General features: G+C 39.3%; 1 protein-coding gene across 3 annotated transcripts in view; it reads right to left on the bottom strand.

Annotated features, from left to right (window-relative positions):
* Positions 1–26,147, bottom strand: part of ehmt1b (euchromatic histone-lysine N-methyltransferase 1b) — a 31,225-nt gene that overhangs the window by 4,524 nt on the left and 554 nt on the right. Inside the window, exons 1-22 of one of the 3 annotated variants that reach the window (XM_077542294.1) lie at positions 21,768–21,950; positions 19,289–19,376; positions 16,199–16,719; positions 13,588–13,816; positions 13,321–13,469; positions 12,081–12,224; positions 11,884–11,952; positions 11,675–11,774; positions 10,811–10,942; positions 9,189–9,466; positions 8,507–8,739; positions 7,782–7,979; positions 7,607–7,689; positions 7,406–7,512; positions 6,843–6,965; positions 6,616–6,717; positions 5,325–5,429; positions 5,089–5,243; positions 3,248–3,418; positions 2,867–3,011; positions 2,707–2,784; positions 349–464 (exon numbers count right to left, since the gene is read on the bottom strand). In XM_077542294.1, coding sequence (XP_077398420.1) covers positions 349–464; positions 2,707–2,784; positions 2,867–3,011; positions 3,248–3,418; positions 5,089–5,243; positions 5,325–5,429; positions 6,616–6,717; positions 6,843–6,965; positions 7,406–7,512; positions 7,607–7,689; positions 7,782–7,979; positions 8,507–8,739; positions 9,189–9,466; positions 10,811–10,942; positions 11,675–11,774; positions 11,884–11,952; positions 12,081–12,224; positions 13,321–13,469; positions 13,588–13,816; positions 16,199–16,719; positions 19,289–19,376; positions 21,768–21,935 — 3,494 coding nt within the window. In that variant the 5' untranslated portion in view covers positions 21,936–21,950. Of the gene's footprint in view, positions 1–348; positions 465–2,706; positions 2,785–2,866; positions 3,012–3,247; positions 3,419–5,088; positions 5,244–5,324; positions 5,430–6,615; positions 6,718–6,842; positions 6,966–7,405; positions 7,513–7,606; positions 7,690–7,781; positions 7,980–8,506; positions 8,740–9,188; positions 9,467–10,810; positions 10,943–11,674; positions 11,775–11,883; positions 11,953–12,080; positions 12,225–13,320; positions 13,470–13,587; positions 13,817–16,198; positions 16,720–19,288; positions 19,377–21,767; positions 21,951–26,147 lie in introns of those variants that run through there. The other 2 variants (XM_077542295.1, XM_077542296.1) reach the window with 2 other exon arrangements.

Below are 26,147 nucleotides of genomic sequence, written 5' to 3'. Positions count from 1 at the left end.
ATATTTCGTTTAAACATTCTCAATGTTCAAGCCTTCATATATTTTATAAAATAGTTACATTACTGTAAAAAAAAAAAAGCATGCAAAACTGCACCAAAAAATAAACAAATCAGCGAAACTGCGTAATGGCGAAGCAACACTGTATTACCGAATGCACCAATGATTAAGGAATGGAGATTTGGGGTGTGGGTACAAGCTCTACTGTTCTTGTTCTTTGTCAAATCAATATGACTTCTACTTCGAAGCGACTTATACTCCCGCAAATATATGTTAATTATATGTCTCCAACAAAGCAAAAGAGATCGCTTTTATAGTTTAGCTATTCAACTACTATAAAATCTTCTTTACCTGAGTCCGTTTTGCACCACCCTGTTCTTGCAGGTCCTCCAACAGGAACAAGCATGGTTACACTCAAAGATGAGAGGAGGCTCCTCGCGGCAGAATTCAGGGAGAAGACAACCCCCCTAAAAGTTCAACATAATGGCTAATTTTAGGAGGGTAAGGTTAAGGCCAAGCACAGGACCTACAGTATGTTGTGAAGCAACATACTGTTATTCCTCTGCAAAATGCTGTGAAACCTTTGATAGTGTACTAATTGCTCACTCCAAATGTGATTGTCAGTACAGCAAAGCAAGTCATCACACAAATAGCAGCGGATCGGGAATGGGCCATGAATAACGAAAATCCATGTATAAATGACAGCCTTTGAAAAGCATTGGGGCTAAAAATGTCCAACTTTTTCTACATACACAAAAGGCCATTTCCCTAAATCCGTGTTTGTGAGAATTTCTCCTTTGTCCAAATAATCCATCCCACCTCACAGGTGAGGCATATCAAGGTGCTGATTAGACAGCATGATAATTGCACAGGTGTGCCTTAGGCTGGTCACAATAAGGCTACATTCACACTGCAGGGCGTGATGCCCAATTTGGATTTTTTCTTAAATCCGATCTTTTTGTGTACTCGTTCACATTACAAAACCAGTAGTACATACCGTAAGTACATACCGTGACATACTTGTGGCAAGTAGGGATGGCAGAAATGGAACATTAAAACGATTAAATCATTTGCAACAACTGATTCACAAAAAGAATCGATCTTTTGGAACATTCGAAACATCTCCCCACAGTGACATCTGGTGGCCATTTGTAAAGTATTACAATCAAACACTAGATCAGTGTTGCCAGCTCCCCAGTAAGGGAACTAACTATTTGCTCTTTGTCATCACCTAATTTACACAACTGGCAATCGGCCTATGCTGTAATTGTAATGGACGTCATAAAAGAGAAATAATATCATGGGAAACAAAAACTGAATAACCCCCACCCTGTCAAAATAAGTATAGAAGTACAAATGAGCTTTTTGTTGCTGATACTTGTTTTTTTTTTATATTTTGCCTCTCAACATGACCTAAATGCTTTGTTGAAACACATTTGATGGATAACATTTAATCAAAAAACCTGTAGGCTACATTTATTTGTATTTTTTTTTTTTGCGACAGGGCATCTTAAGTTTTGACAGAAAGTATTAGAGGAAAAAGAATCACCTGCAAAAACATGCGACCCGGACTAGGATTTGAACAGGGGTTGTCTGCATAATGGGACTATTGTACGGGTGGTAATGCCGCGTTCAAGAAATTGTTGACATTTTATCATGTAGGGCGACAAATCAACGGCAATTTTGCATAAGAAATATACTTAGATTGGATTTATTTCAGATTTAAGATACTTTAATATACAGTAGTGCAATGGTCAGATTTTATTTAATTTTAGAAAAGGGATAACATGTTCACTTGCTGAAACAAGGTAACGTTTGGAGGCGTAATGGAACGCGAAAGGCAACGTGACATTGTGATTCTGAGACAGATTTGGGAACGCGATTTGAATCACAAGTTCCGCCTGTGTTCCGGTACGTACCAAAACGCAGTTTTGATTTTGCCATCACTAATGACACGCATGCACAAATAGCACACGTCGAGTGACGTGCAAAAAAAGAAGACACCACGTGGCAGTGTTTACGGAAATTTGGTCCCAACTCGCAACATTTTACCCCCAGCCAAACCGCCGAGGAAAGCGACAATCAGTGCCAAATGCAAATGTATTTCAACTGATTTGTTGCCTCATTTAGTTTTCAGTTTTAAAGCTTTTTTTTGTTTGTTTGTTTGTTTTTTTTTGTTTTTTACAACTGACTGTTTTCTGCTACTTCAATCTCCATTTCTTTTGGCACCTGTCTGCTTTGTCCAACAAATATGACATTTTTGACCGTAGTTGCATCAGTTACATTTACAATTTATATTCACACAGAAAAGCTGCCTGGGTTGCATTTGGAAAAAAAATGGAATTGTAACTGTTAAAATTGGATGAAAAAAAATCCAATACCCAGTTAGGCAGAAAATCTGATTTGACCAGCAGCATGAACATCACCTTATTCTTGCCCACATCCTCTCTCAACCCACTTCTTCCTTGACTGTCACTCACAATCTTTTCATGGTTTAATAAGTGTATGGTAGAGCTGGACGCTGTTGAAGACAAGTGCTTTTGAGCCAAATCTGGAATGGACTGCTTGTATCGGAGTGTTTTCATCTTCGATTTTAGATGCAATCCAATACTAGGCTTTTTTTTGGTTAGTTTTTTGGACTGATATCAATATCGGATCAGGACACACACAGTTGTTCTTCTATCCAAAGATACTTTCACTCCAACTTACCGTATCATACCAGCAGCGCAGACTGAGCTGTCCACACATACAGACGCTTGAAGAACAGTCTTCCTTGCAAACGCAGTACTGCGTTGTCATGGACACAAAGAACAACAACTTAGGTGACTTGAGAACAGAAGAGGGACACTATCTTGAATTGATCATTTACCTGCAAGTGAGTTATGTTTCTATCGATGTTCAGCGGGGAGGTGACACAGTTTTCGAGGATGTACTTGTAGTCATCGGGGTATGGTTCACTGTCAACAGCATTGACACAGGGAAGGGGAACTCTCTCTTGCCCGAGAGCAATGTCACTGTACATAAACCACACACACACGCAATGTTGATGGCCCCTGACTGATTTTACAGTATGCTGCACTAAGCATGCCCTCCTATCTTTTTTTATCTACTTATGTTTACCTCATCATAGTCACAATGACCTTTAGTTAGTATTTCATTACCTTTATGCCCTCTTTTAACACTATTTTTGTTAAAGCGAAATCCTGCTCAAGGATTTAAATAAAAAAATTAAGCACATATCAATTTGAACCTGTGAAGGCTTTTTTCCACTGCTTGAATGAACCTGAGGTTCTTGGCATCCTTCTCTCTCCTGTTGGCCTGCAGGGCTGCAAACGTTTTGGAGTTGTGGCTGCAGCAGTCTGAAGGGGCTTCTCCTTCACGATTTTTTCGGGACGCATCTGCTCCTCGAGACAGGAAAAGCCTGAAGGACAGGACAGTTAACTTAACAAATGAATTTTGGGGTGGGGGTGCATGATATTTCTTTACAATATAATTCAACCCACAAACTAAAATTCATTCAAAAAGTCATTGGGTGTGAATGCAGACGATTGATGCTAAGAGTAGTGTTGTCAGTAGGCATGGGCCATTATTAGATTCTGATGGTATGCCAACTGTGAGCAAAAATATTACAGTAATAAAATTACAGTTCTATTTGAGTAAGCAAAACAAAAAAAATTCCCATTGAACAATGTATTTTGTGCATTTTCAACAAAAAGGCGCCGAGGGTTTTTTTTTCCCTAAAAAAGGAAAATGTGAATTTTGGCTGTGGAAAACAGGTTTTGCAAATAAGCGCTGACAAGACCGGATACACGTCGCACGTTTTTGGACCGGATATTACGTCACACATATGTTTGTAGTCACAAAGCAATGTCAGACGATAAATTAAAGTATGTTTTGGGGGACGACGAAACAGAAATATTTTGGGAATTAATTACAAAAAGGGAATATTAATGCAATTGTAGATGGAAAACAGCAAAGAAATGCTACAGGTTAAGAATTACCAAAGCAAACTCATACGATGTCATCGCACGGCGCAGTCACTTCCTGTTGTTGTTCTTCTTCTTTTAAATTACATCTCTATGGTGTATAGCAGGGGACCAATTAATCAGCCGGCCACAATGACAACATATAAATTCGTAATTTCACAAGCAGTCCTCAGATGAGCAATGCAACTTGTACACGGAATCGTCCTGGATGTCAGTATGTTACACACAACCAAAGAGCGACATAAACGTGTTAAGTAAGACAATTACTGGTAACATAAACACATATGATAAGGATTAACATCCTTGTAACTTCATTAACTGCGCCACAGTGCATTCTGGGTACAATATCTATGCAAAACAGGTAGATTTAACACATCCGGAACTCATAGAGGGAAAGTGTTGCTGGGTTCCATTTGCATTATTTGTTGGAACGATATGATTACAGTTGAGCTTCGTAATATAGGGCTGACCCACAAATAGCGAAAATCTGCGTATAATTGACGGCAATTGTTTTTAAATTATATACCATTCAACCATTATTACTGATCCGGCCCACTTGATAATTTAGTTTCCTCCATGTGGCCCCTGAGCTAATATGAGTTTGACACCCCTGGTGCATAGTGTATACCGCCACCTACAGCAGCGGCGTCCCCTCGATATTCGCAAAAGAAGAACTGGTCGAAACAGGCATAAGGCGCATGTCCGTTTCGCGCATTTTCAGTAAATTTGTTTAAAAATTTCAAAACAATTGGATGGAAACGAGTAGTAAAATCTTGACTTTGTAAAACCACGGTAAACCATCAAATCTGCCAATGTCTCGTTATAAGTGCTTTGATCTTCCAGAAGTGACATGACAGCATAGCAGCAACGTTGTTAATCTTATAATTACTTTCTTGATCATTTTGACTAGATTTCAGAACTTCTTTCAACCAGTGAAACAGATGTTGAGAAAAACACCACTAACAAGCAATGCTTTCACATGCTGTGACATGGCATTTTGGCGAGAAAGATGCATTTCCAGGATTCACCACAATCCTAAAATACCATGAAAATAGGACCCCTGCCAATCAACTGTAATTGCCTTCACACAAAAACAACAACTTACATGGCACAGTCCAGACGATTCTCCCGAGCAGCTATGTGTAGGGGAGAGTCCCCATGGATATTTACAGCGTGGAGATCACAGTGTGCTTCCAGGAGCAGCGTGGCAATCTCAACACTGCCAGAGAACGCTGCCCAGTGAAGACAGATGTTTTCTTCCTGAAATTTTGACCACCATCCTATAATTAGATGTTTGATTTCTTGGTAAAAAGTCCAAAGTGCAGTGAGTTTTTGGGCAACCTTGTCTCTGATGCTGATGTCAGCTCCTTTGGACAGAAGCAACTTCACCTGGTTTACATGTTTGTACTCTGTGGCCCAAATCATAGCTGTCCAACCTCCATCATCCTGTAGGAAAAAGAAAACATACTGATCACCCACCCCGAGTCAAGTTAAGATTAAAGTAACACTGTGTTTGTCACAGTATGATCCATCTACGTCAGAGGTGGGCATCGAGGGCCGCAGTCCTGCGGGTTTTGCATGTTGCCCTTCTCCAACACAGCTGATATATGATCAGCTCATCAGCATGCTCTGCATAAGCCTGATAACGATCCTGTTGATTGGAATCAGCTTGTGTTGGAAGTGAGAAATATCCAAAACCTGCAGGAGCCCTCGATGACCAAGATTGCCCACCTCTGATCTACATTATAATTTAAAACTGTTGCACTATAACCTTATGGTGCATACATAAATGAATAGCCCCTTTCACATAAGTGAAAGTCAAAGCCGACTTCTTCCTGTGTCACTTTTGTGTGTTAAATGCACCAGCACACAACTAGAGGTTGAAGTAAACCAGTGAATTTCCCAGCTTCCACGGTACTGTCTGAGGCAGAAAAGCAGTGAATAGCAATAGCGGAACGGAGTTTAACACCCACTTCTTATATGCTGTTGTCATGATGGGAGAAGTTGCACATCAGTCACTGTCCGGCAAGTATTTTACACATCACACCAGACGGTGGTGCAGCTATTGGAATGCGTCATTTTGCGTTTTCAGGAAACTGCCTCGCAATGTGAACAAGCATACAGACAAAACAATGGCACAAGCTGACAAATGCCGATATGCCAATTTGGTGTGAAAGGGGCTAGTATTGGAACACTTGGGACTGTCAATCACTTGCAGCAAGTCGGACATTCTGAACATTGAACAAGCCAAATTAGCCTTGAGACAATCATTTCTGAATGTTTCAACAACAAAATTGGTTTGTTCTTTCTAAAAAAATTAATTAAAAAAATAGAAATAAACCTATGAAGAAAAGTATATGTTAAGGTTTAACATAACTTTCCTAAATTTTGGAACATCAAGCAGTGACTTCTACATGTTTGTTTTAATGTATTTAATGTAACCACTCAACTCAGTAATACAGTAGCCAGTGCTCAAGTTACAGGGTGGATCGCTTCCCGTAAGTGTCTACGCAAATATAACAGGTTGGAATTCAAAGTCAGTTGAATTTAAATATATGTATAATACAGGTACTGTATTGCTGAGGTAAGTCCCAAAATTCCACCTCATAATCACATACAATGTGTTACTGACCTGACAGTTAATGTTGACGAATCCTGTATACAGAAGGTGCTCAACAATGTTGTAATGACCAGACTTGGCCGCTAGGTGGAGACACGTGAACCCTTCAACATCCTGAGCAGAGTGTAGAATTTAGTACTGACCAGCTTTGTAAAAGTTACTTAAAACAACAAATATGAATGTGACAGACTAACTGAGAAGGGTTTTTTTTTTTCTGCCAGCAAGTGATGGCGACAGACCTTGTGCATGGCGTTGGCTCCAGCTCTCAGCAAGTACATGACCGTCTCAATATGATTGTTTTCACAAGCATCCATCAGTGGTGTTCGATGATCTTCGTCACAAGTTTCTAAGTTTGCACCAGCCTTTGAGAGGAGAAACAATGACTCATTTTGAATTATTTATTCTAGCATAAACAAACAAGAAAATGGAATCAGGTCAAAAAAAACATCTTTCAATTTTGCGTAAATACGAGCCTCCGGACATACTAAACCATCTAATCCTGCATACACATCAAACTTCTTTCAAATCTGTGAAGATCCTACAAACACAGGATATTTTTAATGCGCTAGGGTAGGGATTTAAAAATGTTGTGATCGTAATTGTAAGTAATCCAAACAGTTCCGGATGGTTAAAACCTACAGGTATGTCATACACAAAGAAATGATGATGGAAACATAACATCCTTGATGGAAGTAATCAAGCATCTTTACCAAAGTCAGTAGGGTACAAGTTCTATAAATAGGAAATATGTTCTAAAGCAATAACATCATGAAACCCTTGGACTAAGGGGATGAGTTCTTACTTGCACAAGCATGTGGCAGATTTCCTTTTGTCCTCCCTCGGCTGCAGCATGGAGAGGGGTGCGTTTGTTCTGCGACTCCATCTTAAAGTTGGGGTCGATACCGTCCACTGCATATTACAAGAAGATGGAAATCATATCAAAACATATACGGTAAAGGAATAATATACAAGGAAGCGGTCCACATATCATAGAATGACTTACCTAGCATGAGCACAACCTTCTTAAGCTCTCCCTGTTTGGCTGAGAAGTAAAGTTGCTTTGGGTGAAAACGCAGCTTCTTGGGTCTATCAAAACAAATGCACAAATATAATTAAAAGAAGAGGTGGGTATCACATTTGATGTTGAATAAATTCACACTAAAGCAATGAAAACACACTTCTCTGTGTCAAGAGCAACAAGGATGTTTTCAAGAGTTTCTCGAGGTGGTGAGGCTGTTGCTTCGAGATCGCCCTGCAGGTCTGAGCTCCTGGAGGATCCAGGTACAGCAAGGGAGTCTAGCCCGGTTGCCAAACCAGCACAAAGGGAGCTGTCTGCTCTCCCGTTGCCATCACCCACCACAGGTGGGCATAACGAGCTGGACATAAAAACAACTCTTTTATTAAAACCATAATTTCATCCATCCATCATTCACATTTAAATGAATTGAGATGCCTTAAATCCTTTCCCCCAAAATGTACCATATTGTTGAATGCTTTTACTAAAGAAAAATAGCACTATAATTCTACAATATAAATGTAAAAACATAACAAAGAATAGTTCTTATTAAGTTCAATTCAGACAAAAGTCCAACACGCATTTGGTGTGCCTTTAAAGTAGTTATGGCCTAGTGAATAGGGATGGGTACCAGTTTTCCTCAGGCCCACCCACAATAAAAATCCTGGCGCCGCGGCTGGCGCCACCTATTTGTGAAACGCGGCATTGCAGGGACAAAATTAAATTAATGATTTTGAATTTTTTGCTAGCCTTATTGGATAAGTTCGGCGGGCCGGATTGAAAAGCATAACGGGCCGTATTTGGCCTGCGGGCCGGGGTTTGCCCATGTCTGGGTTAGTCAGTACCACTACATAGGCCAGTTATAAAAGGTTAACGCAGGTAATTTACCTGCCAGTGGTGGTGTCCGCTCGGCCCTCATGGGCTCTGGGCGGGGCTGGTCCGTGAGCAGGTGTGGGGGGTACAGTGGAGGTTGTGTCAGCCTTGGCGATGGTAACCTCCTTGGCCTTGCTGGCCTCATCCCCACAATGGGGGCAGAAGCTTTGACCTTTCAGCACCGAGGCACAGGCCAGGTGAAAGCGATGTGAGATGTTAATGTCTGGTTGGCACTCCATGAACGTTCCCTGCACAGCCAAAGATAAAAAGTTTTTACAAATGTATTTTTTCACAAGTTTATTACCTTAAAATTATTTCTGTTGATGTGATGCGAAAAATATGTCAGGTCATGAGTGAAATTATCATAGCTACATTCCCGTATCACTCAGTATAATATTTTTTGACTGACAACTTTTTCCTTGGGTAAGATTAATTAAATTAATGGCCTTTTGTCATTACATAATGTGTGCACAATACAATATTTTTTCCTAAATTCAAATCCCAAAATATAAAAATTTTTACCTAGGTCTTTAACTGAAGCAAAAAACTGACAAAAAGGATGACAAAAAAAAACATTCCCATAGAGGAAAAAGCTGCAGATGTTCATGACAGCATGTCCCCGTTGATATACTGTAATGGCATGTATTGGCAGCTCATTAAGACCGATCATCGAAGACGAAAGTGAATGAGTACTCACAGCCCTGCAGAAGAAGCCGCAGCCAGGGCAGCACTGGTGCTTGACCATGCCGTTGCGGTGTTCCTCACATAGAACTAACAGCTGAACAGAGTTGGAGGGACGCATCATTTCTTGTTTCAAGACAGCACCCTGGCAGCGGGTCAATTGTCCATCAACACTTTCCGTAGCCATGCATTTCCTGTCAGCCAGGATGAGAATCTCTCGACTCTTGGGGGTTTCCATGCGGCAGCTGCACAGTGGTAGCTCCTGGGCCTCCTCCATTGTTGAACTTGATGACTCTGCAAAGACCAAAAGTTATTTCCAATACAGTACAGTACACTTTTTTCCGCTCACACAAAAACAGTTTTACTTCAATAAAGACGACATTACTTGACCTCAAAACTTAAAAGGTTCAGACAGTGCTTCAAGAAAGAAAAAAGTTTTTTGTACATTTTGCTATAAAGAGCAAGTATTTTGGGGCGACAGTTCATCCTGCAGCAGGACAACAACCTTAAGCCTGCAGCCAAGATATCAAAGGAGTGGTCCAGCCCAGACATGAATCTGGAGAGATCAGAAAATGGCAAACTTGTGGCATCATATCCAAAAAGACTTGAGTCTTTAATTGCGGCCAAGGTAACGCTGAGAAAACTTATGTATATTTCTTATTTTTATTTATAATACATTTGTTTAAAAAATGTCATGATGGGATTTGCTGTCGAGAAATTTTGGGGGGAAAATACAGTGGTACCTCGGAATTCATTCCTGCGAAGTGTTCAAAGTCCGAATTGTTCCACCTCCGAAACATTTTTTCCCCATAGGAAATAATGTAAATGCAATTAATCCGTTCCCAAGCTCCAAAAACAGAAAATTCCTATTTTAATTTCTATTTATGTTTTTTACATTTACAGTACAACACAGTATTTAAACAATAAAAATACCTTACCTTACCTGTTGTGGTGTGATGGCATCAGTGGATGATAGTTCAGTGCTTTAGTTCAGTGCTGAGTGTGTATTTTACATTGGGCATATTGTTAGACTACTAAGCGGTCCTTGCGTGCGTTGTTTAACGTCACACACGTTGTTGAACAGCTAAGAAAGGTCCTAGTGCCAGTATTTACAGAAGTCACGGTAGTTACAACGGCGCAATAATCTCCTTCCTACATCCTCTGTGGTTCGTAGCACTGTATGTTTTTCTTTGCTGCCACTGGCACTCTTGCACTTGCGAGTATGGAGCACCTCCGAGAGTATTCACGATCTGACTGGAAATGAGCAGTGCATCGTCTCAAATACCGCAATGTGAGCATTTGGCATTGCTCGGCTTCGCTCGACTTCGCTCGGCTTCACTCGTTTACCCTGTTTTCAAGGTATGTTCAGCTTAGCCTTCTTTGCTTGGGTGTTCGAACACCGAAAATGAGTTCAAACTCCGAGTAATTTTTTACTCTGATTTTTGGGTTGAAGTCGAATTGTACGTGTTCCGAGACGTTCAAACTCTGAGGTTCCACTGTACAGTACTCCATTTCAAAATAAAAATGCAACGGCACAAAATACGAAAAAAGTGAAACGCTGTGAATGTTTTCCAAGCAGGCTGTACAAAATAATATAATAAGGTATACAGTGCACATTTTTAAAGGAAATGCCATCACCTTTTCCATCTGAACTAGCGTCAGGCTCATCGTGGAGTGAGGCTTTGTCAGGTGCTGTTATCTGGGAGTGTTCATTTCCGTCTTCTGTGTGCTTCGTAAATGAAGCTGGAGGTTCAGCGATGGACTCCGGTTCTGGGTAGAGCAATAAAAGTTGGTTGACAAAAACTACAGTCTCAAGTATCAATAACAACATTAATCAGTCAATACTGAGGTGGTTAAAACTGGATTGTCTTAATTGTGAGAACAAAATTGTGAGGACTTAAAAACTGTCATTTATTTGTGTACATTATAGTCTTGTAGTCTAGCCAAAGTGTGTGTGTGTGTGCGTGCGTGCGTGCGTGCGTGCGTGCGTGTGTGTGTGTGTGCGCTCGCGTGTGAATAATACACACGTCTAACTGAGGGTTTATCTTAGTACTGTATATGATAGAATTCTCAGAAAAGAAAAGGTCCATTTTAAATACTGCAGACAGGCCGCAAAGGTTAGCTCATTTGCCTCACATTTCAGAGTGCATAGACTCAAACCCAGGTTTTGGTCTTCCTGAGTGAAGTTTGCATGTTCTCCATATTTAAACAATTAAAAAATGAAAACTTAATAGATTTGTTCCAATAGTTGGATATTTGCCTATTAAAAACTATTAAATTGTTCATTACACTGCACAGTGTTATTAGTCATATACAGGTTTATAAATTGTAAAACCTACAAACATAAAAACATACGGTAGTCAACTCAGGATTCAGGATTATTTATTTATTTTTGGGGCTTTATTCTGTCTTTTGGCTTGTCATTGTTGACACTAAGGCAGATCAGCCGATGCTGGCAGCTGGCAAGCCGATATAATACAGAAAGTAGTTCAGAGTTCTTACCATTGACCTTGGTCATCCTCTTGCACTTCCTAGATGGCCTGAGCCAGGCATTGTCTCCTTTTGTTTTCCTCTTTGACTTCTTTAGACTAGACTCTGTGCTCTGAGGCAAATGGAAGTTCAGCGGCGAGACGATTTTGGGATCAGAGAAAGAGTAAATTGGTTGACGCTAGTAGACAAAAAGCAATTTTTTGCCTTCTACTTGGTCTTACCAAGTCAGCCTCTGTGCCTTCCTCCTCACCATCTTCTCCAGATTCTTCAGAATCCTGCTCATTCTCCACCTAATCACAAGTGTAAGCACAAACACTTAGGACCTGCTACCACTGTTGATTACTATAGATTAGATTAATTAACTAAAGTTTTGCAAGTTCTATACATTGGGATTCAGTATTTCCTCAGCAAGCCAAACCTGAGCGATGGACTCAAATTTTGGAGTATCAGCACCAAGTTCCTCTTCTGGTGGCTGCTGTTCTTCCTCAGAATCCACCTCATCTGACTCCTCCTCTTCCTCTGATGCATGATCCACCTTCTCTCCATTTACGTTTATATTTGTCTAGGTTGGAGTTAAGACAGAACAAAATGTGGAAAATATCTAATATGACCTGAAATATCAGCATTAAAAAACTGCACACAAACAAAACATAGGCAACACAATTTTGCATTTTAAAAGGTGGCACAAAAATGTGTGTACTGTATGTATAAAAGGAACCATTTTAAGTTTTTTTTTCTTTCATATTTAGGAGTGCCGCACACCTAGCAACGCGGCTAAACACGACTGAACAGGACAATCGCAGGAAAAAAAATACACTCTACAACTATATATAATAAAGGGAGTGTAAATATTTTATATTGATATATTGCATTTCCGCGACAGGGACTCTCCATGCTTCCCTTTTTTCTGTCTGAAGCATTGAATAGATCGTAACTGGACTGCTGATGCATGTCTTACAAGATGTTTCACCTTTCACCCAAATTGGTTTCATTTCAGCCTGAGAAATGGTGTGGAATCTGGAACCCCCATTTATCCCCACTTTTGGGATGCCAAACAAGTCATCGAGGTTCACAAGATAAATAGGTTTCCACACCAACACTCAATTATCTCATCTGACTCATATTTGTTTTGTTGGCTGCTTTTAGCAGAGGATGTGATTCTGTTGGCTTCATCAAGCCAAGATCTTCAACTCTTGCTGGAGCGGTTCACAGCACAGTGTGAAGGGATTGGACGCGCTTGTAAGAATGTGTCTCTCCCAAAGAAGGCAGCACACATGGTTGCGCTCGCTTACGAGCTCTCCTTTTTTATGCTTTTTTTTGCACTATTTTCTTGCTTATCTATTCACTATTGGTTTTGCTAACATTCGCTACAACCGCCAGGAATTTAGAAATTTAAAAAGACTGGCGAACGGCATCTGGTATGTTTTGAGTGCCTCTCATTACTCGCATAACATACTAGTTTTGAATTGCAGCAAAACTAGTGGTCAATGTTTGGCCACTCATGAGAACTAGTGTCAGAACCCCGCCACATTTAAGTGGTGTTTCCTTTTTTTTGTTAAGTTTCCGTGTCACTCGGTGCCCGGCAAGCCTTGGAATGGTAGTGAAGTTGTTCAAATGATTGCATACTCTTTGCTTTAATACATGTGATGAGCACATACCTCAGGGCTCTTGGCATTCGGGTGTACCATCTTAAACATTTCCAACATTGTCATCTGCCGAAGAATTTTAGGTTTCTTCTTGGGAACCAGGCTGTACGTTCCCATCCTTCTCTTCTTCTTACGGAAAGACAGACCTCCTGTCAATAATCCTATATCAAAAGAAAAATATACAGTACACAAAGATAACTGGTTATTTTAAAACCCAAGAACCCCAAAAATAATAATCTCTTTTGTGGTGTATCAGTGTATGTTATTTTTATCTGGAACCTGTGTGACCATGTTGGAGTTTGGATGACGTTGAAGTGAGTGGAGGGGAAGAAACTACTGGAGTTGCTGGTGAAGTCGATGAAGCGGTTTGTGCTGAAGCTGGCAAATCCAAAGGACTCTGAGGTAGATGGTTCTCTATTGAGCACTGCTGTGAAGGTTTTGGTGTGTCGGATGAAACCAAAGTCTCCATTTTGGAATTATTTGCTTCTCTTAATTCCTTCTTGAGAAGCTGTCAGTGACAAAAAAGAAAAAAAAGAAAAAGAAATTGTGAGCGTCCTGAATAGTGGTGCGAAGACAAGATGTGATTCAAAATGCGGAAGCTGTTGCAACAACATTGCCTGAGCTGTAGAGTGAATGCACTTTGTGTTTTCCTAGTAGAACCAATTTTTTGGTGTATCTAACAAAATGATAAATATGAGGGAATATTGATAAAGTATTTGGACCTAAAACAAAAAACAACATTGCTTTTTTTTTTTCAATCTAATAGCTTTCTGGAGTGTGTGTGTGTGGGGGGGGTGAATCATGTTTAACATAATGTACATCTTTACAGGAACAGAATTTTGATTATGTTTGACTTGATTTCAAAATGAGGTAACTTATCTTGGTACAAAAAGAAAAGATGCTTTTACATGGTAGAAATGGTAGAAACGGGACTTTGGGAAGAATCACAATCACTTACTGATGTATAGAATATTTGAGCACAATGTTGGGACACCACATTCATTCTAATTATCTACCGAATTTAAATTTCAGATCACAATTATGGTATCACAAAGTATCATGAATCATGTCATGCATGTCGCTCCTGTAAAATTCAAATTGACATTGCAGAAAATGCACAAACATATATCATGATTCAGTTACTGGTTTGATCTGTAACATTTGCAGTGTAAAAAAGTGGGAGAGGATGCTACATTGCACTCAGGCTGATTTCAGGTTGGCTCCAGGCTGCAAAGTAAGAGCTGTGAATGAGCGTTTTTTTGTGATCGGCAACGAAAGGCATTGTTTGACATAGGCCGATCATTTGTTTTCCACGGTAATCAGCCAATCACGATTGGCGGCTGATCAATTGGAGCACCACTACTCTGTAGTACAAAAAATGTCGCATACAAATGCCTTTTTGGTAAAAAGAGTAGGACTATGATCTCATAAAAGCATTACTTTTTGTACCATTACACATTTTTTCTTGCAACTTTTCCAATACTTAAAACCCTGTAAAGCAAAGAGATTTGTTTATAATATTTCATGCATGTATTAGTTCGACTTGGCCGCAGCTGCTGGCCGGCTGGGTGTTGTTTACAAACAAGGAAACATACTTGAACGAGAACACTCGTGTTTTTTTGATTGAGCGAGGAAAGGCCCTCGACAACTTGGTGGGTTAAACACATTATTTTGACAGGCATAAGACGATTGTCTGATATTTGATTAACAGCTGACAGTTGGGTGGGGCGACGTTTCAGTGCATTCAGCAGCGCACGGCCACAGCATTTGAGAGCAGAGAGAACGGTATGGGGTGATTCCGTGTCCATTTACTCTTCACGGCGGACTACGAATACGGTCCAAAATTTTCTGTGCGCCTCCCAGATCACAAAAGTGGACGTGTCATGCAAAACTTGAAGAGCCATAACTTAAAAAACGTTTGAGCTAAGATGCTCAAACTTCGGATTCTTTCTTTTGACAAATGGAATAAAAATCTGGAAAATTGAAGAGGTGTCACTGGGGAGGGTGTGTGAATTGACACAGAATGACCCTATGATTTTTTTTTCAAGATTTTAAAGCATTTTTTTTTAATCATTCAAACTTGGCAGGGTTTTTAACATTCTTCTCTGTGGTGTGTCAAAATTACAAGATATTTCTTGAAACCCACTATGTTCAAATTTGATCAATTTCATATTTTTTTCACAAATCAATACTAGTGGGCATTATCATACAAAATTGTTATTTATCATTCACAAAGTTAACATCCAATTAGACATGCGTCAATTACCGGTTAACCATGGTTTTAATAAGTCAAAGTTTCAATAACTGATAATATTATGTCACCGGTAATGTAGCTTTTCTTTGCTTTTTTTTAGGAGTCTTCTGAGCAGGGCACAATAGATTGGCTGCTTTCAGAAAAACCAGCCACCTCTTTGAAATTAATTGCGAGCAGAGTGGGAAGAGGTGGGTAGTTACGCACAGAAGAGGAGGAGCTAAGGAGCAAGACGATAGAGACACTGCAAATACAGATGCCTTTTGCTCTGTTGATAAATGTGCATTGTCTTAAAAAAAAAAACTGCGGTTACTAGTTAGCCTCAAAGACAACATGAGTAGCCCACGGGTCTGTTCTAAAACAAGCACACCAGTGATAGAAAAATGTAACTGACTAAGAATTAAAACAGAACAATGTTAACATGTATTTATTTATTTATTTAAACTTAACAGGGTACACATTTCTTTTGTACCCAAATGTCCCCAAAGAAAAAGTGTTTATTATTTACCCAAATATTCCAAAAAGGTCATTTTAGAACTGTCATTTTAGAGCTGTCATTTTAATACCGTGACACTCCAATGTTTTTGCCTACAGTTATCATACCGTCACAATGTAATATCAAACAGCGGAATCATTTACCTTTTGTTCGAGAGTGACAGCAGGCCTCGACATGGTTTTGCGAGCTCTGTGTACCATGATGGGTGTTGAAGCGGTGGTAGTTGGGGCTGTGCCATTTTTAGAGTCTATTGTCTCCTGCCCTGATGTGGTTCCTGTAATAGGGTCGGTCCATAGTGCACCTAAAGTCTGAGTAGGCCCAGAGTCTAAGGAAGGGGGAGTTTTGGTCAAGTGTACCCCTGTGTGTGCGCTTAAAGGTGAGCAGTTAGTCCTGTGGGAGGAAATTGCCAAACCAGGCGTGGCTTCAGAACTGTCCTGCTGTTGCGGCTTCATGAGAATAATTCCATTGCTCCCAGTAACAGAACCGTGTGGCGTGTCCATGTCCGACAAACCATTCTCATTTACTAATGATAGCTCCTTGCTGTGGTCTGGTGTAGAACTGTATGCCGGGCTGTTGTGCCTGGTGTTGTCACATTCTGTTCCATTAAGCATTGGTTCTGCCACAGGAGAAGAAGCCAGCCTGTCCATTTCCATTTTGTGTTTATCTGTGGGTCACAACCAAAGGTGTATCTTAGATTGTTAAAAGAAACACATTCAGCATTGTTTATTTTGTAAAAAAGAAAAAGAAAAGAAAAGGGAAAAAAAGTACTCTTTACAACTGGATCATCTTCCTCCACCTTTTATGCCATTATACAAAATACCTTATGACAGTCTAGCTTGCCAAATTGTGGAAGTGTGAACTTTCCAACGTGGAGTAAACATTTTTGACTGGCAAACCTGTTTGAACAAATTTGTAAACTTGTTACAATGAGTTTGTAAATGCGTTCAAACCAGTGGTGTAGTCCAGGGTATACGCGGGTATACTTCGTATACCCACTTCTTTTTCAGTCAGTATTGAGTACACCCACTTCTAAATCCACCCAGATACTGAAAGAGGAAGAAATTATTTGTCCTCTTTGCGTGTTCCAAAACTTGAAGACAGATTTAATGCAAGAAAAAACACCTTTGCAAAAATGATTTTATCTAACAGAGATCTCTGGACACTCAAACAGCCTCAATACACACCGTTCCGCCATTCATTATTTTTTGTTCATTGTTCACTAAATATTGAATAAGATTTTTTTATGCCATATACTTTATTTTTCTCTCATGATAAATACATTTTATATTATTTCAGGCTGCTTGTGTTACCAAACTATTTTTAACAAGTCATGATAATTTTATTATTGTGAGCAAGTACAAATGACAGATTTTTAATTCTTACATGTCACCGTTTCTAAAAGAGGGCGTTTTTCTGGGCTACTTAAATAAATAAACAAATAAGTGAAAATTTAGAGTATACCTACTTCTCCAGGGACCACTACACCACTGGTTCTAACATATTTGCAAATACATTCGAACGTACTTGTAAGCTAAACGCTAAAAACATAGCATTTTTTCCCCCCATTATGCTGCATGGCATTGACTTGCGCAAGTGAAAAATAAAAGCTTTTGTATTTTGCCTACATTAAAAACAAACTTAGAACACTAGTTTACCTAAAGTTAGAGGTGCAAGACAGCACCGTCACTAAATAAATAATAAATAAAAGTTGTTTGAAAGAATATGGTTTAATTAACTACCAAACGTTCATTTCTTTTTGGATGATTCGTTTGGGTGGGCAGGAAGGTATTATATAATAAAACTTTATATACAGATATACTTGTGTTTACTGAACTGTTCTCCAGCATCAAAGTTTGCACATAGACCAATTGTTTAGGTCCTGGATGGGTAACTGAGGGCCTGCATGTGGCCTGCGCCCACAATCTGAGTGGCTCCCAATAAATTTTACCTAAAAATAAATTGTTTTGCTTATTCCAGTTTTTTGGGGTGGGGTGAATTATAAACCCGTTATCAGAGGAAAACACATATTGGAGCTTAATCTGTGGGTTCCGAGAGACAGCCCGCCAACTCTGTTTTAAAGGCGGGTACACATACACGCATGGCCACCTGTCTACCGATATGCGGAAAACGCCTTAAGCGGCACGCCTCTTTCAGCTTGTGTGTGAAACTGCTCAGGAAGATGGCTTCACGCACTGAACACTGAAGCGCTCTCTGGCCGTGCACTCCTCGTTGAGAAGCACGACGCGCTAATTAAGTGTCATATGGATTTTTTTCTTACATGGCCGACAGCTGCGGCAAGCCAACCAACATGACATTTTGTAACAAGAGCAAATGTTTTTCGCGGTGAAAGCAGAAGAAAAAGCAACACTCACTCCTGGCCCTGCAGTGGACTCAGGGTGCGTTCAATGAACAGGCACACAGCAGGAAATCACAGGTATTCATAGAAAAAGCCCAGATGATTGACAAAGCGACAGGTTGTGACAGATTTTTTTGACACGTCCCTTAAAAAATAAGTCGAGTGTAAATTATTTTGTTCCCATTTTGTAGTATTTGATTACGCATTCGACTAATTGGGAGCGTAATGGAGAAGACCAGAGACACACACGCACACTCTAGCAACGTTACATTGAGTCATGGGAGTGCCACTGTATTACCAATATTTAAAACGGATGACATCAGATACAGTCAAATACAGTACTTCAAGAATATGGCATGCAATGTGAAAGCACATACAGTATATACATGATAAATATATACAGTATTTACACAAATTAACATGTATACATCCTAATATTTTGAATTACTGGTAATAAAAAAACAAAAATTATTTTGCTGCTTTTGCTGATGTTTTAGATTTCTGTCAAGGTACCGTTTCAGTACCGGTATTGAGGTATTTTATACAGGTATAGTACCGAAGTCAAAATTTTGGTATTGTGATAACACTACTTCAGCTGAACACATTCTTGCATCTAAGTAGGCAGATGAAGCAGAATCAGAGTCTTTATTGGTCACCAATTTAATGCCAATGCAGTCCGGTCAGTGCCAGAGTACCAGTTACAATGTTTTTCATGTATACCATAGACTAAAACATCTTTGACTACCATGAAATTGTACTTAAAAATGAAAAAAATAAATGAATGAAAAAAATGAAAAAATGTTTGCAATTTGGGTAGTTTTCTGTTTGGTTTTAAATTAAACGTAAATCTTCAAGTTTGAAGATATACAAATGATACCTGTCCCTCCATTGTTTGCCAGGTCCAGTCCGTCCTTATTAGATGGTTCTTCACCTTTGTAAATGCTTCCTTTGGCAAGACCAGTGGGCTAGTGGAAGAAGAACACATTTGTTACTGGATAACCTTCTAAATATGAGAGATTCAATAACACATTTTTATATGTTTACATAATTATAGTAATTAAAATACCAGCTAACCACTGTTGTTGTTGAGTGAGTAGATTGCTTATGTCCACACATTATTTAAACTGAATACAGTTTCACCAAATTAACAGTCAATCTAACATTATTAGATAGATAATAACCTTGAAAATAACTCATAGATCCATTAAGATTTTCATTTGCATTTGAGACACAAATGACTGGAGTTTAGGTGAATAGATACGATATAAGGATGGTAAAGAACCTCTCTTCATCAGAAAAGTGTCTTGTCCTACAGAGAACTAGTGATATTATATACGATACTATTTTAGTTATTTGACCAGATTCATATATATATTGTCTAAATGTGCCACTTCCTCTAGAGCAAATCAAGCATAGGCTGAAAACAGTACCAAAGAAGAGCAAAGAGGGTATTGAGTTCACACTGATGTTATCAAATTTGATATTCTATGCCTTTATTCTTTGTAAAAGCAATGTTTTACCTGAAAAGCTAGCTGCCTTACCGAAACAATTAAGCCAGCCAGCCTGCTGTTATACATAAAAACATCAGCTAACCAAACGTGTTGCTGACTGAGGCAGTAAAAAACAATATTTATCTTGAATATTTTCTTTCCTTAATATACAGAATCCCAACCGAATGACCTGCAATCAAAATAACTGCAGCAGACACAAATGAAAGGTGTAATATTTCATGGCTCATCCAGTAGATGTATATGCACCAAGGACTCAGATTTGAAGGACAATTCAAAAGGTACACATGTTGTCTAAAAACTGCATAACCCAACAAAATGAGACTTCAGGTGACATTTACAGAATCATACTCCAATGAGTCTCTGAGCCAAGGGTGAACATGCACTTTCAGACAGCAGCAAGGCCAGGCCTGACAGCCAGACTTTAAGTCTCTCCCAAAAAACATCTAGTCTAAGGGAGCAATTCTCACAGGTCAACGGTCTGAAAGAACTTGGTCTGAATTTGTGTGTAAAGAAAAAGAATCATTCCGTTCATTATTTCCATGGATTGAGGACAACCAGTTATGAAAGACTTTGTGCTCTTCCCTCCCCCTAGTGGTGGACATTTGAAACATCTGCTATATCAGGAGGGAGGGAGGGGGAAGGGAGGCAGAGAAGCCTGTCTGCAGATCTCCGCCATTTCGCAACTGGATTGTTTACCACCACAATGCAGCCATTGCCGTAGTTTTCCACTAGATGGGGAACATAAGGGTTCCTAAAGCCAATCCCCGCCTTAACGAAGGCGACTTAATTAAGTTGCAAATGCCAGTCAAAGACCAAAAATTTATTTTTTTAGGATTACATGAAAAAGGTATGATTCCTGATTTCTTCAGAGTTTCTGATACACCAGAATAAAGGCTCATAGCTTAGTTTTATATACAAAAACAACAAGCCTGATAATTAGATGGCTAAGTACCTGTTCTTAGGTTTTATCTATTGCTCAGAGAGTTCAGATTCCCTGCCCAAAACATGAGCTCAGAACTACAGCGGTTTTAATACTGTTTGTCTTGTATTAAGGGCCTGATGAGTTGAAACTATCCAGTAGAACAAAACAGCAGCATTGCAAGTAGAGTAGTAGCAAATGTTATTTATTTGCTCATCCAAATTCAGTACCTTTCCTCATCCTGGATTTCAGTTTGGTATGTCCTTTTATCACCAACTGACACATGAAAAATCGCTGAACATATTGGTCTTTTTCCATCTACATAGATGCATCAGGATTTAGTCGGACAGAGAGAAGAGTCAGGAAAATGGCAAATCCCACCAAATGTGACCCTAACATGTTGACAGATTGATGATGAATCTCTCTGCTGCGGTATGTTCAATGAGATTACTTCATTGAAGATACCTATCGAGCTTTGGGACTCGGGAAGACATAAAAGACAAGCAGGGCTGATATGACGTCACATTTTCAATGCGGCTCTTGCTCTGGGGCTTGAACCCACAAGCTGCTGTTCTCCAATAACAGGATCCAAAAGTGCAGGCTCCTATCTGCCTTTGAAACAGTAGCCTTACTGCCACAACAATGACTGCTCCTCAAGACTTGATAATGAGGTCATGTCAAATATGCCATGAAAGAGTGAGAAAAAGCAGCAGTAAACGTCTTAAAAACAACACCTTACAGAGAACATGTCAACACAGAAACAGCAGCAGTTCGAACCAGGAGATTCTGGTTTGAATAGTAAATGGCTCAAAGAAACAGAGAAGCACGACTAAAACATCTCATTCAGACAATTCCGAACCAACCAAGTAGAAAGAAAACAGAAAGCTAGCTATGCGTGCCTTTTGTGCCTCCATGAAGCATCATACCTGCTTTCTTCTGTTGGCCTCCAATGAGAAGAGGGAGCCAAGCAGGGGAGAGAGAGCAAGGTTGACGGACAGCAAGAGAAAGCAAGAGAGCGTGAGCAAGCAACCAGATTGTTCTTCTTCCTCCTTTCTTTCTCCACATGCACACTCACCTCGGCAGCCATGTGACATGGTGGCTCCCTCTGTTGGTTCTAGCCTTCGGAGGTCTCCACAGTGAATGCTCAGTTTATTTACCACCATTTATTTTAGACAATAAGATCTCATTGAAAACATTCTTTGGGACAGACTTCTGTCTAGAGATGAGTCACCTTAATCTTAACTCACCAATATTTATGAATATCATGGTGTATTAGCTACTGTCACAAAGGGGAACGCTTAATTAGGCTCAAAGGTCACAAAAACCCAATGGATCTACACCAAGACTTCATGGATAGTCTTAAATTCATAAGGCATCGCAAAGCAGCTAAACACAAGACATACAGCAGATCTGAAATGGCACAGCAGACCACATTCTAACAAGAGCATTCATTGAGTGCATACATTGAGTGCATACCTTGCCTAGGCTCAAACAACAGTACATTTGCAAAAATGGAATTCTGGGGTGATATGCATAACTGGACTTTTAAGCAAGAAATGTCCAGTTATTTATTCAGTATCCTATCAATAATGTGGTATTGATCAATCGTGTCTGATTGCAATTAAGGTCATACATGAGTACATTACTTAGCGTCAATCAGCAGAGGTGTGGTTGACTCAGTCAATCAAAGATTTTTAAATCAAAATGTCTATCCCTAGTCTCAACGTGTAAAAAATAGAAAGTAGCTTTATATAGAGAAGACAGCAGAGGGAAGAAGCATTGTGTGAACTTGAAAGCAGAGATCAGCTTTACTATTCCATTCCACAAGCGGTGAATACAGTGTTCCCTAGCTACTTTCCTGTTGCGTTACTGCGGATTCATTATATTGCGGATTTTCATTTGTGAAATTGTGACCATATTGTGACTAGGGATGGGCGAGTACGTACCAATACCAGGCATCTGAATCAGTGCTGAATGATACCAGCCTTATTTTAAGTCGTGATGGTAGCCGAGGCTGTTTTATGATCAGGAACTCGAAATTAGACAGTAGAAGAATAGAAAATTGCCATTAATTTTGGGGCTGAGCTTTATTATAACGTTCGCTAACTTGCCAATGGACACTAAAAATCGCGTCGGGTGAACTCGGTTTACGGTACCATTCGCCCAGAGGGCGAACTGAAAATTATCGTGAGTGGAAGAGATTCCATACACAGCACACAGACTCGTGGCACGCGTTATAAAAACAACACGCTCATTTGGCGACTGAATCGCACGAAGACGGCACCGCCACCTTTTTATTTTTTTTAATCACTGCTCAAACACCATTTTTAGTTCTACTATTATTTTCAGTTTTGTGATGATACGACTTGAAAAAAGGTCCATATTTCTTAGCAAAGGATCAGGCTACCTGGAAAATTGTTGGACTACTTCAGTTTTTCATGTTAGGAGCCCGGCTGGCCTGAATTTCATGCAATTTTAAGGAAAATGCTGTATTGGGATATGCAGGTCTTTCTTTAAAATGATCTGTCTTTTTCTTCTTCTTTTTTTTGGAGGGGGGGGGGTGTACTTACTAGTAGGCCTACTAGACGTTTTGTCATCGTCGTCGTAATGTAGTGCGGAAAATGTATAAACGCAGCCTATAATTAGCAGCTCGGTATTTATTCTAAATTTATTAAGTGTAACAAGTGTTTAGAAGGATAGGAAACGTGTGTAGGGGCGAGGCCTCGTACTGGCTTAATAGAGGTGTGAAATAAAATATTTAAAAAATAAGCCAACCTTTCTACTTCATGGATATTCAGCTATTGGAGGGGGATGAGGGGAGCTTGGAACGGATCACCAGCAAAAAGTGAAGTAACACTATAATTCATATTACAACTGAAGTACTATTATGATATAAAACGAGACCAAGATAAATCATTCCAAAACTTTTTCATCATTAATGTGACCTATAAGCTGTACAACTTTACTCCTTTTTTTCTTAATTTTTTTGAGGGGGTTGTAAAATAAACAACTGAATCAATGTGATTGTGCAAGTGTGCACACTCTCTAAATATCTTCAGAAATGAACAATCACAATCAAACTACTGTTAAACGGGAATCAACACACATCTTCCCTCGTTTAATGTGCCTCTTTTTGACCCCAAATAAATTCTAAATGTTCGAGTAGGCTTTTCCTGACATTTTTGGATTCTATGAGACGGCTTAGCCGGTTTTGTGCTAACACTGACTGCTAATTTGAACTGTCCATAATTAATTCCACCTTGTCTGAGGCCCCATTACTAATAAAAGAAAAAAAAACACAATGCTTCACTGTAGGTATGGTTGTTCGTTTGGTGAGTGACTACAGTGTTGTGCTTGTGTTGAATATACTGTTTTAATATAACCAAAAGTTAAACCTTGGTTCGATCAGACCATAACACATTTTCACACACGTTTGGGAGATTTTGTTCTGGTCCAGTTGTTTTACCTACAAAAGAAGACTGGGGCAGAAGTGTAATGTACTTTAGATGGAAAACTAACTAAGGCAAGTTTGTTGTTTATTAAATATACCACTGTGTATTTTAAGGGTTAATGAGTGTATGAAAATTCATTTTAGATGCTGCCTGATAAAGCATACGAAAATTATGTAGGCTTGCTAATTTTATAATTTTTGTTGTCTAAACTAACATCCAGTGCTTTAGGAGCATGAATCTGATTGTTTTGTTTTGGTGTATTTCAGCAATATCGTAATAATGCTGAGTGCTGACTCTGAACATTTTGTGATTCAATAATTTTTCTGCCATTTCATCTCAATATGTGACAATACTATTTTTTTGCATTATGAATTAAATAATAATGCTATCTTTTTTTTTTACTTCCACTTTGGCTCTTTTCAAAGTTTTCAGTTTCCAAATAAGTCAGTTGCATTAAGCAAGGCCACAAAACACCAAATGGTCAAAAGTGCGTCATGCATTTTCAACATGCACTTTAGTTCACTTCTGTGCACAAATGTGAGACTCCTTATCGAAAGTTGTAGGGCGCCAAATTAACTGGCATGTACTTTACCTTCCAATTTCCTGTGTACTTCCTCCCTTCATTGTCTGAGTTGAGCTTCTCTGTACGCAATCGGTTGACTGCTCAACAGAAAATTTTCATTTTTGAGCAACAGGAGTACACTTTTTTCCTCAGTATCATGCCGAGAAAGAACGTAATTGTTTTTGCATTATCAGAAGTGCCTACCTGCATTTACAACCTAAATTCTAATGTTTTCTCCATGAAACTGAATTACATTCATTTAACAGTATATTATCTTTATTCCATAGCTTTTCTCTTGGTTGCACTTCTTTCACAACATGGATGTGGATTTTATGTCAACCTAATCTGCACAGGGACTTCCGAATAAGTGGTGTTGGCCAATGTAACCTAAAACTGTACTGTTTCTTGAGTCAATCAAATTTTCCCCTCGATGCCAGTTAGCTTATATTATTAATGTCTGCATTTTTCAATCATTTGGTTAGTTGGTCAGAGCAAGTCTAGTTCAAATAGCAAAACATGTCATGTCTGCTCCAAATGCCGTACTTGGCACAATTACGTGTTAATATTGTGGTTTTTTTTTTTAGTATTGATGGTTTCTATGATTGTAATGTGATGGTGGTCGTATTGAGTGGAGTAAATTGTCACTTGAGTCCCAGGTACCAAATGTACAGGCTGACAATGATAAAGTGTAAATAAATAACACAAATACAAACAAAAGTTTGTCTTTTGTATAATGCTTGTGGTTTATAGAAGGCCAGCGTTTATCATCAATGTGCTGCAGAAGACAAAAGCATGACCATCCACAGATGAAGCCTTCAGCTTCCACCTTTAAAATCAGTCGATGCCATCACAACGCATAGTGACCGACCACTGCCAAAAGCTAAAATACACAAGGCTCATATGGATGAATACTTATTGTTGCATCTTCACGTTGTGTATAACATTTTTCTTTTAATGTCACAGTCGAATCTGTGAATGTTATTAGTCCGGAGCGCTTATCAAAGGTTAGAAAACCATGACAACACGCCAGAGTCTGACTTACAGAAAAAGTACATTTGTTCATGTACTTCAAGAAGAACAAATAAAGTGATTCTTGTTTAATATGTAGAAAAGAACGAGGCTTGTGAGCCACTGCCATGTGTTTACAATGGAAGCTGCTCAGCCTTCAGTGTTTATGTAGCTAGCATAGGGCTGTTTATGATATGTAGGCTAACAGAGCCAATTGCCAAATACTGTTATATTCCTGCAAATTTTAAAACGTAATTACACTTCATTCTAATTTGAAGAGGATG

This window comes from Vanacampus margaritifer, chromosome 14, assembly GCF_051991255.1.
Source record: "Vanacampus margaritifer isolate UIUO_Vmar chromosome 14, RoL_Vmar_1.0, whole genome shotgun sequence".
NCBI lineage: Eukaryota > Metazoa > Chordata > Actinopteri > Syngnathiformes > Syngnathidae > Vanacampus > Vanacampus margaritifer.
Note: the sequence above shows the minus strand (reverse complement) of the source record. Positions and strands in the feature narration are given on the sequence as shown.